This window comes from Phragmites australis, chromosome 6 (assembly GCF_958298935.1).
Source record: "Phragmites australis chromosome 6, lpPhrAust1.1, whole genome shotgun sequence".
In the NCBI taxonomy this organism is placed as follows: domain Eukaryota; kingdom Viridiplantae; phylum Streptophyta; class Magnoliopsida; order Poales; family Poaceae; genus Phragmites; species Phragmites australis.
Window position 1 is genome coordinate 38,466,742 of NC_084926.1, and position 13,191 is coordinate 38,479,932.

At 47.4% G+C, this 13,191-nt stretch overlaps 1 protein-coding gene across 2 annotated transcripts; it reads left to right on the forward strand.

Annotated features, from left to right (window-relative positions):
• Positions 1–6,033: 6,033 nt before the first annotated feature.
• On the forward strand, positions 6,034–9,366 carry LOC133922377 (receptor-like protein kinase 5). 2 transcript variants are annotated; one of them, XM_062367691.1, is made up of 2 exons: positions 6,034–8,694; positions 8,773–9,366. In XM_062367691.1, the coding sequence occupies exons 1-2, from the start codon at positions 6,087–6,089 to the stop codon at positions 9,252–9,254; spliced, it is 3,090 nt and encodes a 1,029-aa protein (XP_062223675.1). In that variant the 5' UTR covers positions 6,034–6,086; the 3' UTR covers positions 9,255–9,366. The 2 variants fall into 2 exon arrangements, with proteins under 2 accessions (XP_062223675.1, XP_062223676.1); XM_062367692.1 differs by having other exon boundaries at positions 8,739–8,968.
• Positions 9,367–13,191: the final 3,825 nt, after the last annotated feature.

Sequence of the window (13,191 nt, forward strand, 5' to 3'; positions counted from 1 at the left end):
CGTCGAAAACGGAGTCCGGATGCGTCCTGGGCGTCCGTTTTATTGCTCGCTGGTCCTGGAGGCCGAGGCTGATTCGGACTCGAGTTGGACTGGACCTCCTGCTGTTGTTGGACGTCCTAGCTGCTCCTCCACGCCTCCAAGCCTTCCTCTATGTGTTTCCTTGTCCTCTCCATGATTCCTGAACAACACATAATCATTAGGTAGTAATCTATTCTCAAAATTATATAAAGAGTTGCTTAGGAACGAGCTCACCTCTAAATTTAATTGTCGTGCGCGAGCTCTTGTGATTGGACCTTGAAAGTTCAATGGAGGATCATTGTATGTATCCGAGGGAGTGATGTCCTCATCAAGGAGAAGGCAAGTGTCCTTGATCATATTGAACCTATGGTTTTTAAATGTTTTGTTTTACAAAATTGCATGCAATGTCTGTCAATATGATGGGTAGTTACCTATGTTAGGGTTTTCCCTAGATTTTTCTTTATCATCCTTTGGAACCTAGATGGTTTATGGTTAGGTGTCTTTGTGGGTAGATTGCTTAGCCATGCTTTTGGGATGTTGAGAAGTGTCATAATCTTGACTAATGAACATATGCAACAATGGTCATTAATTTGTTAATGGTATAGCAACATGGAACCTTAGACCTTGAGCAAAGTAGTTTTGATGGTTGTCATGGTTATGATGTTGGTTTAGTGTTTGCTCAAGTAACCTAAGTAAGGACCAGTTCGTGGAGCGACAACCCAAGAAGTAACGTACCAACCACGAGGCTGATATGGGTAAGGCGTGGCATACTGATTAGAGTCTGTCCAGTGTGCGTTGGATCGGCACAAAAGGGGGCTTCTGGGTAGGAGATTTGCTTGCGTAAAGCCTGGCGGTGAAACCTAGTGGGCAGACACATACTGGATTGGTCTCTGGTTAGTGGAAAGTGTCATACAGTGATTCTTGGCCGCACACCACTAGCATGTGTTAAGTGTCTTGCAAACACGACAACATGAAATTTACTGACTCGTGAGGAAAGCTGGACAACCTCTGCAAAGTGTAAAACTGTTATAACAGCCATGCTCACGGACATGAGAGACTTGGGTCCTCACATGATTAGAGGGTGGATGGTTTTGGTTCTGGTACAGGGAGCACTAGATGGTGTGGTTTTGGTTATAGTACAGGGAGTACTAGACGGTTGTGGTATGCAGGGTGGGGAACCTTGTATGCTAGGTGATGGATTGTTTGGGTTACATTCATTTAATACCTGATTAATGCTTTTGAGTCCAAATGTGTTTTCATTACTCGCATTTACGCAAATATTACCATGTGTTAGCCTATTCTTGATATAAGCCTCCATGTCATTATTTTCCCACACTTGCTGAGTACTTTATGTGCGCACCCTTGCTTTCTCCTACAAAAATATATGCTGCTCAGTGGAAGACTTTGAGGATTTTCAAGACGACGACCTGGTGTTCTAAGGAGCGTGTCTTCCAGTCGGTGTTTATGGAGTGGTCGCCAATGTTTTCGTCCTGCTGCCGTCGTTTAGGTTAATTTTGAGGTTGTTTAGGTGAAGTCTTTTATTTGTAAGAAGTGAATGTTTATTTAATTAAAGTATTGCTTTTGCTACTTCACATATGACATCCTTATATGTGTTAAACTTTCTAGGCACACATAAACCGCACTTGGTTTTATCCGTTAAAACCGGGTGTGACACACTCCCACTCGAGCCTCTGCTCCCCGTGATCTGAACCTCGTCTGGGTCCACATCTCGAATGCCCGCGTTCTCGGCAGGTTGCCCATGCCTGGGGAGCTTCACAAGTTCACGAGAATCATCATTATGGTTTACGGCTACTCGAAAAGTGGATGAAATCAAAATCACGGTTCGTAGGACTTACCGAAAATATCCTCTCTTCATCGTTTGACTCCATCTCTACGATGGGGATCGGGACATCTGAGTGGCCAGACTAGGGGGTGAGTCAAAAAGGAGCTTAGTCCTCTTATCCACCACATTTGGAGAAAAGCTCTGTGGAAAACGACAATCAAAAGTGACCCGTAAGAAACAAACCCACGACTCCCCTAAAATGGCTACTCGTGATCTGTAGGTACTTGTCTCACTACCTCAGGCAGGGTCTATCCCGGTCGGAAATTGCCAAGCACCGATGATCCTCAAATTCAGAGGGCTCAGGTGGCGCTTGATGAAATCCTGGTGACGTCTTATGCCGTCAACCACTTCTCCCTCAGATATTGGATATCGCTAAAGAGATTCCGATGAAGGGTGGTCATCTTCGGCTCCTTCGTCCACGCTACCCTCTATAGTAGGGGGAGGCCACAGTAAGAGTCCTAGCAGGCCGGGTTGGCAGTAGAACCACTTCCGGTGCCATCCCATCCAAGAGCTCTTAGCGGCGAACTCAATGTATTCCACCTCCTTTCCTTCCCGGAGATGAAATTCAGCGCCACCAGCAACCTTGTTCTAGAACTCGTTCAAGAGGTAGAACTACCTAAAGAGTTCAAGGGACGGGCGAATGCCAAGGAAGGCCTCGAATAGATGTGTGAAAATGCTTAGCATGATGTTGGAGTTGGGGTTGAGATGGATGAGTTCATGGCCGTAGAAGGCAAGCACCTCAAGGAAGAAGCTTGAAGGGCGGAATCGGAAACCGCAGCGAAAGAAATTAAGGAACACCACAGTCTAGACTGTGTATGGATTGGGGATCGTCTGCCTCTCCATCAAAGTGCAAGCAATTAGGGCCTGAGATGGGATTACCTCATTGAGCTTCGCCTTCTCCAAGGCCTCCTCCATGATCTCGGACTTCTGCTAGGTTAGGATCGTGCTCGCCACCATACCAGCAGTGGAGATCTCCACCTTCTCGATCTTCTTTTGACCATGGCGCCAGAGGAACCGTAGGCAGAGGGTTTTTTTTGGGGGGGGGGAGGGGGTTGGAGATAGGGCGCGAGAGGCATGAAGAGATGATAGGATTAAGATGATGGCGGAGGGGTGAATGGGGTGTGGTCTCCCTGTCTCACTTTATATGCGAGGTGGCGACTCTCGAAAATGGCCCCTCGACTGACGTCGTGACACAACTTGAGGCCACGTTCTCTTGCTTTTCCATTACGTCACATTTACTTCCCAACGCATGTGAGGGCAATAACCCTATGAACCTGACGCTCCGCCTTGCCGCGTGCATGCATTTTTTCAGCGCAATCATGATCTCCTGTTAGGTAAAAGATTCTCATCACTGCCCATAACAATGACTCTTGTCTTCCTAACCTTTTCACAAGGATCGGATGATATTCTTCGGGCGACTCATAAATCCTACTCAGACGGAATACCTTCTCGAGGACTCACTTGATTGCTCGAAGGCATTCAAGACCCCGGGTAGACAATATAAGGACCCTGAAACCTAGTTGGATGTTTCATCATAATCGGGAACCTGAGTCTTCCTTGACGATGCGATTAGACAAAATGCTTATCTTTGTTGACCAAGTATTTGACCCGTTGAAGACTCATTTCGCGTATTGCTAGGGGACTTGATGATGACTACCATGTAATTGCCATATCCGAGTACCCCCAAAATTACCTATTATTTTTGGAGCATATCTCTATCTTCGAGAAGATGATCCCTAGATGAATCGAAATTGCTTTAGGCTCCCAGGATATCTCATAAACAAGAAATTTTATCTTCAAGAATAGGAAGAAAAACTCTAGAGGACATACGTCCCCCCTATATATGGAGCCTAGAGATCTTGTGGAGGACAAGTCGTATAATCTACAAGACATTAGAAGTCGTCGACTAGGTTAGATTCATATAGGCTAGCCATATATCCCCTTTGTAACAACCTCAAGATCAATACAAGACAAACAGGACGTAGGGTTATTATTCTGAGATAGGTCCTAACCTGTCTAAAAATCCACTTATGTGTTCGCTTGATTCATCTACTCGATGTATCCCCTATTTCTTCTACAAATTCATAAGATTGGCGGTTCATCAATTGTCAACAATTCTTATTTGGATGTAGAAGCAATTACTTATGTTGAACTATAAAACTATTACAACTGGCTGATATTGAAGCATGAACATTGTCAATTTCCTAGCTGTTAGATGAGAATAAAAATGAACTACACTATAGTAGATCAAATCCAAAACAGCAAGGTAACTCCATATTTAGTTCAGAATAAAACTTTGTCTTGATTTACTTATGTTGAAATAACTGTCTGAAAGTATATATAGATATATTGTATTCAAAGGACGTACTAATTAAAACAACACATTGCAAAATGCTAATGCAACCAAAATAACCTCAAATTCATACAAGGTAAACAGACACTATAACAGAAATAGACATTCCTTTCAACACAATAATCAATATGAACTAACTTTGAAATCCAATAATATTCAGTCAGACCGTCAAACATTTTAACAACTATACCCAAACAGAATAACTGGAGAGTGGAAAGTCATACCTGTCAACGGGAGTAGACAGAGAAGGCGAGCTACAGGGTGGCAACAACAAGGAAGGCGACTGCATCCTTACACAACATCGTGAAGCCCAGATGTTCTAGGTAACCATCTATCAAATCAAATTGCCAAACCTACCACGATATTTCATATCAGATACCAAAACTAAGAAACCAGGTAACAGCAATACAAAGCATAGCATCTGAGCGGCAAGGACTATGCCGCACGGAGCGCGCGTATGAGCCGGCCTGTGCTCGAGCTCATGCAGGGGGTTGTTCCCCGATTCTTCGGCGGGCTGTACGGAGCAGTCTCGCCTGGCCCGCCTCCAACGAAGGCAGTGGAAATAGGCCCCACCGTTAAAAAAAACGCAATACAAAGTATATTTATGTACAAGTACAACTAACTACATTCTAACATCAAAGAAATTAGGATACAACCGCAAGGCCATGCACCACCCTGCACATCTGCAGCCAGCCGAGCGCATCGCACATCGAGAGCACCGTCACCAGCGTTGCTTAACCAGCATCAGTCCAGCAAACAATTCCTCCTGGAACAGATCAACGCCTCGCAACCCAGCACGACATCTGAGATGGCCGGCGTCAGTGCATTCCAGGAAGTATGGATCCAGCTCGGCATTCTGTCGAACAACCTATAGGCGTCCTCTACGCGCCCGCAAATGGTGACGAGCGAGTTGTTGATTAAGTGATAATCTTGCAACAGCTCCACAAGTCGCAACGGCAGCCCGACGTCCGTGCCCACCACCGCTTCCCTCCGCCAATGGAACGCGCTCCTCGCCGTCCACGCCTGGAGCGGCCACCATGCCAATGCCTTCGCACTCCTACCACCCCTACTCGCCGCATCTGACGGTCTCAACACTGATGTATTCACAGTAACTCCTGCCGCTTGGTCAGGTGCAAACTCTAATTGGCGGCTAATCACGTGGGGTCGACTGCAAGCACGCTGTAGTAGCACAGGCGTGTATTGTAGAGTCGGGTGGAAGAGGGTGAGCTGCGGAGGGAGATGGAGCCATGGGGGCGAGATTATAGAGAAGATTGCTTCGGTGAGATGCGGAGGGTGATGGAGTCATGGGACGAGACTATAGAGAGGATTGATTGCTTCGGTGAGCAGTTTGGCTCAGGGACCACAGAGATGGAGAAAACTAAGGTTCTGCACACATTGATCGAGAGGTTTATTGCTGAATCAATGTGATAAGAGGTTCAGAACTCCTATTCCTTTTTTTAGAATAATTATTGAGTTTGCTACAAGCGATAAACTACCAGATCATCTATATAAATAATAAACTAAATTTGTTAAAAATATGTTTGCCTCTGAGTTTTATTCATAACTAAAGACTAAATTCTTGCACTGAGAATAACATAGTTAAATTCAAAATAAAGAGAATATTATGAATAAAAAATTTAAACCAGGTCTAGCCGTGTAATTTGCGCGGATCACGTTGTTAGTTGCTCAGTAACAGATCTCTCCATCAGAGCCTCTTTCGGTAAATTAGTGGCAGTCTGGCAAATACATCGACTTTGACCAGCTCGGTCTTCATCTTTATCTCCACTCGCCTCTTCTTATAGCAACCCGATCTTGTTAAGCTTACTCACCACCACACTAGAGCCTCAAAGAACGCACCTTAAAGGACAAGAAATGGCTCACTCCAGCCTCCTCTTTGTTTTCCTACTGCTCTTTCTCGCCTCCAATTCCAGCTTGCAATCAACGACGGCGGCGCAGTCCCACGACGGTGAGCTCGCCACACTCCTTACAATAAAAAAGGACTGGGGCAGCCCTGCTGCTCTCAGCTCATGGAGCTCCAGCAACCCTGCCTACTGCAACTGGACAGGGGTGATTGGCTGCAAAAATGGCCAAGTCACCGCCCTGTCCATCCGAAATCTCGTACCCAATCCGATCCCAGCCTCCCTTTGCAGCCTCAAGAACCTGTCCTACTTAGACCTCTCCGGCAACAACCTCACCGGCGAGTTTCCGACGGTGCTCTACGGCTGCTCGGCCCTGCACTTCCTTGACCTGTCGAACAATCACTTCTCTGGCGCCCTCCCGACTGACATCGATAAATTGTCCTCGGGGATGGAACACCTTAACATGTCGAGCAATGGTTTCATCGGCAGCGTGCCGCCGGCAATTGCCGGGTTCCCGAAGCTCAAGTCGTTGGTTCTTGACACCAATGGCTTCAATGGGAGCTACCCGAGCACTGCCATCAGCGACCTCGTGGGGCTCGAGACACTGACGCTGGCAATGAACCCGTTCATGCCAGGGCCTATCCCGGACGAGTTCGGCAAGCTGACGAAGCTGAAGAAGCTATGGCTGTCGGGGATGAACTTGACTGGTGGCATCCCCGACACACTCTCAGCGCTCACTGAGCTAACGGTGTTGGACTTGTCACAAAATGAACTTGAGAGCGAAATCCCGGCGTGGGTTTGGAAGCTTCAGAAACTCCAGGACCTTTACCTGTACGCCAACAACCTCGTCGGAGGGATCGGGCCGGACGTCACCGCCGTCAGCATGCTCGAGCTTGACCTGTCTGAAAACAGGCTCACCGGACCAATACCGGAGACCATCGGCAACATGAAGAACTTGACCTTGCTGTACTTGTACTTCAACAACATCACCGGGCGGATCCCGGCGAGCGTCGGTTTGCTCCCGAGCCTCACCGACCTCCGGATATTTAACAACATGCTCTCCGGCCCCCTCCCGCCGGAGCTCGGGAAGCACTCGCCACTTGGCAACCTAGAAGTGTGCAACAATTTCCTCACCGGCGAGCTCCCAGACACCCTCTGCTTCAACAAGAAGCTCTATGACATCGTGGTGTTCAACAACAATTTCTCCGGCGTGTTCCCGGCAAGCCTCGGGGAGTGTGACACGCTGGACAACATTATGGCGCACAACAACCATTTCACCGGGGAGTTCCCGGAGAAGGTATGGTGGGCGTTCCCCAAGCTGACCAACGTCATGATACAGAACAATGGCTTCACCGGCACTCTGCCCAGTGTGATATCCTCCAATATCTCACGAATTGAGATGGGGAACAACCGGTTCTCCGGCTCCGTGCCGGCTTCCGCAACGGGGCTGAAGAAATTTGCGGCGGAGAACAACCAATTCTCTGGCGTGCTACCGGCAAATATGTCAGGGTTCACCAACCTCACCGACATGGACCTCGCCGGGAACTGGATTTCTGGCTCGATTCCACCGTCCATCCGATCATTAGGAAGGCTGACTTCCCTGAATCTTAGCAGCAATCAGATATCCGGCAAGATCCCGGCGGTGATCGGGTTGCTGCCGGTGCTCAATATCCTTGACCTCTCCAACAACTTGCTCAGCGGCCACATACCGCAGGAGTTCAGCGACCTCCATCTCAGCTTCGTCAACCTCTCGTCCAACCAACTCACCGGCGAGGTCCCCGAGTCGCTGCAGAGCCCGGCGTACGAAGGGGCATTCTTCGGAAACCGTGGCCTCTGTGCCACGGTGAACCTGAACATGAACCTTCCGGCATGCCGTTACGGCGGCCGTAACCGTAACCAGATGTCGACAGGCCTGATCATCTTGTTCTCGGTGCTTGCCGGCGTCACCCTCCTCGGTGCCGTTGGCGTTGGGTGTCTCATCATCCGGCGGCAGAAGCGCCAGCAAGACGTGACCGTGTGGAAGATGACGCCGTTCCACGCGCTCGACTTCACGGAGTGTGACATACTCACCGAGCTCCGGGAGGAGGACGTGATCGGCAGCGGTGGCTCCGGCAAGGTGTACCGCGTCCACCTCCGCGGCCTCGGTGGCGCCGGCAAGGTGGTGGCCGTGAAGAGGCTGTGGAGCAGGGGGAAGGCCGACGCGAAGCTCGACAAGGAGTTCGCCTCCGAGGTGAAGATCCTCGGAGACATCCGGCATAACAATATCGTGAGCCTTCTCTGTTGCATCTCAAGCGACGTCACGAAACTTCTGGTGTACGAGTACATGGAGAACGGCAGCCTCGATCGGTGGCTGCACCCGCGAGAGCGTGCCGGCGCGCCGGCGCCGCTGGACTGGCCGACGCGGCTGGGCATCGCGATCGACGCGGCAAAGGGCCTCAGCTACATGCACCAAGATTGCGCGCAACCCGTCATGCACCGGGACGTGAAGTCCAGCAACATTCTGCTCGACCCGAGCTTCCGCGCAAAGATAGCCGACTTCGGTCTGGCCCGGATCCTCGTCAAGTCCGGCGAGCCGGAGTCCGTGTCCGCCGTCGGCGGCACCTTCGGCTACATGGCTCCAGGTAAGAACTCTTCCAGTCTCAGACGTAAAATGGCACGATTACAGCTCCGGCTACATGGGTACTCTACTTTGGCTGCAGAGTGTGGACGCGGCGCGAAGATGAACGAGAAGGTGGACGTGTATAGCTTCGGCGTTGTGCTGCTGGAGCTGACGACCGGGCGGGTGGCGAACGACGGTGGCGAGGAGTGCTGCCTGGTAGAGTGGGCATGGCGGCGGTACAAGGCCGCTGGCCCTCTGCACGACGTCGTCGACGGGAGCATCATCCAGGACGGGGCAGCGTTCGTGGAGGATGCCGTGGCCGTGTTCGTTCTCGGCGTGATCTGCACCGGGGACCACCCGCCGTCGAGGCCGTCGATGAAGCAGGTGCTGCAGCAACTCGTCCGGTACGACCGCACCTCCAGCGTGGCCGGCGCGTGCCGGGACGAACTCGAGGACAAGGGCGGCGTGCGGATCCCTCAGGGAAAGAAAGGCGGCCAGGCAGACAAGAGCTCGCCGGACACCGGAGTGTTTTGGGAAGGCGACGGGGAAGAGAGCGGCAACTTCGTGGCTCATCCCGTTTAAATGTTCTTTTTTTATATGTGGCATTTAAGGTATGCATCGTGCATGTGGCACGAGTTTGTTAAGCTGTAAATTATGTAGTTGAATGCTATCTGTACTGCAATTACATCATGCACACAGAGGACTGATCATAAGACTATCTCCAACCATTTTCCCTTCATTTCGTTCCCTTCCCGATTCCCTTCTCCGTTCTCATTCCCTTTATTTTCTCTCATCTCCAACAGCTTCCCTTCGAGGGGAATCGCGAAGGGAACAGAGAGAGAATCCCGTCCTGAAGGGAATGACCCTGGGAATCCAGCCGTGAAGGGAAACCGTTGGGAGCGCTGAAGGGAACGGGAATCCCTTCACGACAGGAATCTGCCCGTGAAGAGACTCCCTCAGCACTTGTGAGTTGTGGCGTGTCAACATGAACAAAAAATAATTCAACACTGCGCTTTGCATCTGCTCCTTATTCCCAATTCCACCACGTTCACACATTGATTCTACATCGTTCCAACTAAAGATTGTTCCACTTTTGGGGCATCTTGCTTGGCAAAGAGCCCAAATAGATTAGTACGTGATAATATATCTGTAATTTAACAGGGGTATCTTTGAAATTAGAAATCGAGCAGAAAATGAGACACACGATGTAGATAGTTTTGGATCCTCGATTAGCGTAATACTATATATCCTGTGTGGATGCTATTATATATTAGTATCTCGAGTATGAGCAATGTGACTAGATTACAATGGAGAGGATTAGATCTAGACTAATCTAGGGTTAAAGCCGTTGAGTATCTTCGATTGCTAGGGTCTTGAAGTCGCTTATGTCGAGATGTGTCTGCCTCCTTGTGGGGGTTAGGGTCTCCATCTTATAAAGAGGTTCTGGTGCCACCTTAGTCCGGTTGTAGTCGATAGAGAGTTTTTCATCTTATCGGCCAAGGCAAAGCAGCAGAATCCAACCTAGGTACTAGTCGTACTCGAGTCGGATAACTCGATCGAGACCTTCCTAGTACACATCTTTGTGATCACTAGGAGTATGGGTCTCGTAGATTCAGGTCCGTAATATCCAGAGTTGTTAAGCAGGTGTACGATGTACCTTATCTGTATACGGCACACTCCGTATCCTGCACTAGAGATGGATCGGTCGATTCTTCCCCCTCAGGATCCTGCACTAGAGAGGAGTCCCAGCAGTAGAGTCTTTAGTACATCATCTTAGTTTTGCTAGAGTCGAGCATCTATGTAATTATTAAGGACGATAATGATAGTGTGAGAATTGTTATGGTGCTAAGTGTGTGATTTGGATCTTTTGTTTGCGTGTCGGTGTGTGCTGTGGAATGCTTTGGCACCTTATCCACAGTCGCATCTTTAATATCTATAATATAATATAGTTAGGTTTCCTTAGTTAAATCATTTTCCAGTCTTGTTTATCTACTCCTGTCCCTCTTTCTAACCTTAATTAGATAGTTACATAAGAAGGAGCACCAACACCAATGAGGAGGACAACAACAACCAGAATCCACCCCAGCCTCCTCCAGTGACCTTGGAATAACATATGGCTATGCAAACTCATATCTTACAAGATTTAGCTCAAACTATGGTGCTGATGCAGCAATAGCATCCAAATCATGTTCCTCAACCCCATCAACCATCAAGACTTGGAGAATTCAAGAACTCAGCCCACAGTCTTTAGTTATGTAGTGGAGCCTATGGATGCAGATGATTGGCTGAAAGATATAGAAAGGAAGCTACAAGTTGCACAGTACAATGATAGAGAGATGGTACTCTATGCTTCACACCAACTCATCGGTCAAGCTTTGGACTGGTGGGAAGCATATTGTGTTGCACATGATAATCCAGCAGCTATCACTTGGATGGAATTCAAATCCAGTTTCTGCACTCATCATGTGCATCAGGAGATATTCGTATGAAGAAGAAGGAATTCATGAGCTTAAAGCAAGGACCAATGACTGTAAGGGAGTATGTGACCAAGTTTACCCAGTTGTCTAGGTATGCTCCAAATGAAGTGGATACAGATAAGAAAAAGCAAGAACGCTTTCTGGAAGGTCTGGATGATGCTATTGAATATGCCTTACTTCCTCAAGAGTTACCTAATTTCCAAGCAATGGTGACAAAGTTTTAGTGGTTGAACACAAGCATCGTCAACTAGACGAGTAGAAGAGGAAGATGTCTTTCCAAGAACAAGGAAGCATGAGAAGCATTACTCTACGCATGACCTGGAATTAGCAGCAGTGGTTCATGCACTGAAAATTTGGCGACACTATCTCATTGAAAAACGGTGCGAGATATACATTGATCACAAGTGTTTGAAATATATATTCACCCAACTGGATTTAAACCTTCGTCAGCGCCGATGGCTAGAGTTAATCAAGGACTATGATGTGAGAATCCATTATCACCTAGGAAAGGCTAATGTGGAGCCGATGCTTTGAGTCAAAAGAGTTATTCTAACTCGATGATGGTTCAAGATAGTCGACCCGAGTTATGGAAAGAGTTTGAGAAGCTTAACCTTGGTTTTGTGGCAGATATAGAAGCAACTACCATGGAAGTTGATTGCACATTAGAGCAAGATATTTGTAAAGGTCAACTTGAAGATGAAAAGCTCAAGGAAATAAGGCAGCTTATTAAGGATGATAAAGCACCAGGCTTTACAGAAGATAGTCAAGGTATTGTGTGGTTCAAAAAGAGAATCTGTGTGCCCAATCAAAAGGCCATTAAAGAGTTAATTTCAAGGGAAGCTCATGATTCAGCATATTCCATTCACCCCGAAAGCACGAAGATGTATCAAGATCTTAAGGATTGTTATTGGTGGTATGGAATAAAAAGAGATATTACAGAATACGTAGCCCTGTGTGATACTTGCCAGAAGGTCAAAGCAGAACATTAGGGACCAGTAGGATTGCTACAACCTTTGAAGGTACCTGAGTGGAAATGGGAGGAAATCGGTATGGATTTCATTGTCGGATTACCCCGTACACAAGGAGGATATGATTCTATATGGATTATAGTTGATCGTTTGACTAAAGTCACTCATTTTATCCCAGTTAAGACTACATATAGTGGAGCCACACTAGCAGAGATGTATATGTCAAGAATAGTGTGTTTGCACGGAGTATTAAAGAAGATTGTTTTGGATAGAAGAACTCAGTTTACTTCCAAATTTTGGAAGAAGCTACACGAGTTTATAGACATGAAGCTGAATTTTAGTTCTACCTATCATCCTCAAACAGATGATCAGACTGAGAGAGTAAATCAGATACTCAAGGATATGTTAAGAGCTTGTGCTCTGAAGTATGGTAAAAGTTGGGATAATAGTCTGCCATATGTAGAGTTCTCGTACAACAACAGTTATCAGGCAAGCCTCCAAATGTCTCCATTTGAAGCCATGTATGGAAGAAAGTGTAGAACACCGCTGTTCTGGAATGAGATTGAAGAAAGTCAGGTTTTTGGTCCAGAAGTTCTACGAGATGTAGAAAAGCAAGTTCAAATAATTCGAGAGAATCTAAGGATTGCACAATTGAAGCAAAAAAGTTATGCTTATAACAAACGTAGAGAATTGGTTTTCGAAATTAGAGATTTCGTCTATCTTAAGGTTTCGCCCATAAGAGGTCTTCGTAGATTTAAGGTCAAAGGGAAGTTATCACCAAAATTCATTGGACCTTTCAAGATACTGGATAAAAGAGGAGAAGTAGCTTATCAATTGGAGTTACTACCTCAGTTGGCATATGTGCATGATGTCTTTTGTGTGTCTCAGTTGAAGAAGTGCCTTCGAGTGCCCGAAGAACAGTTGCCAATGGAAGAGTTGGATGGTCAAGAAGATCACTCCTATACAGAGTATCCAGTGAAGATCACTGAAAGATCAGAAAGGGTTATCAGAACCAAAGTGATACCAATGTGCAAAGTGCAGTGGAGTCACCACTCAGAAGATGAAGCGACATGG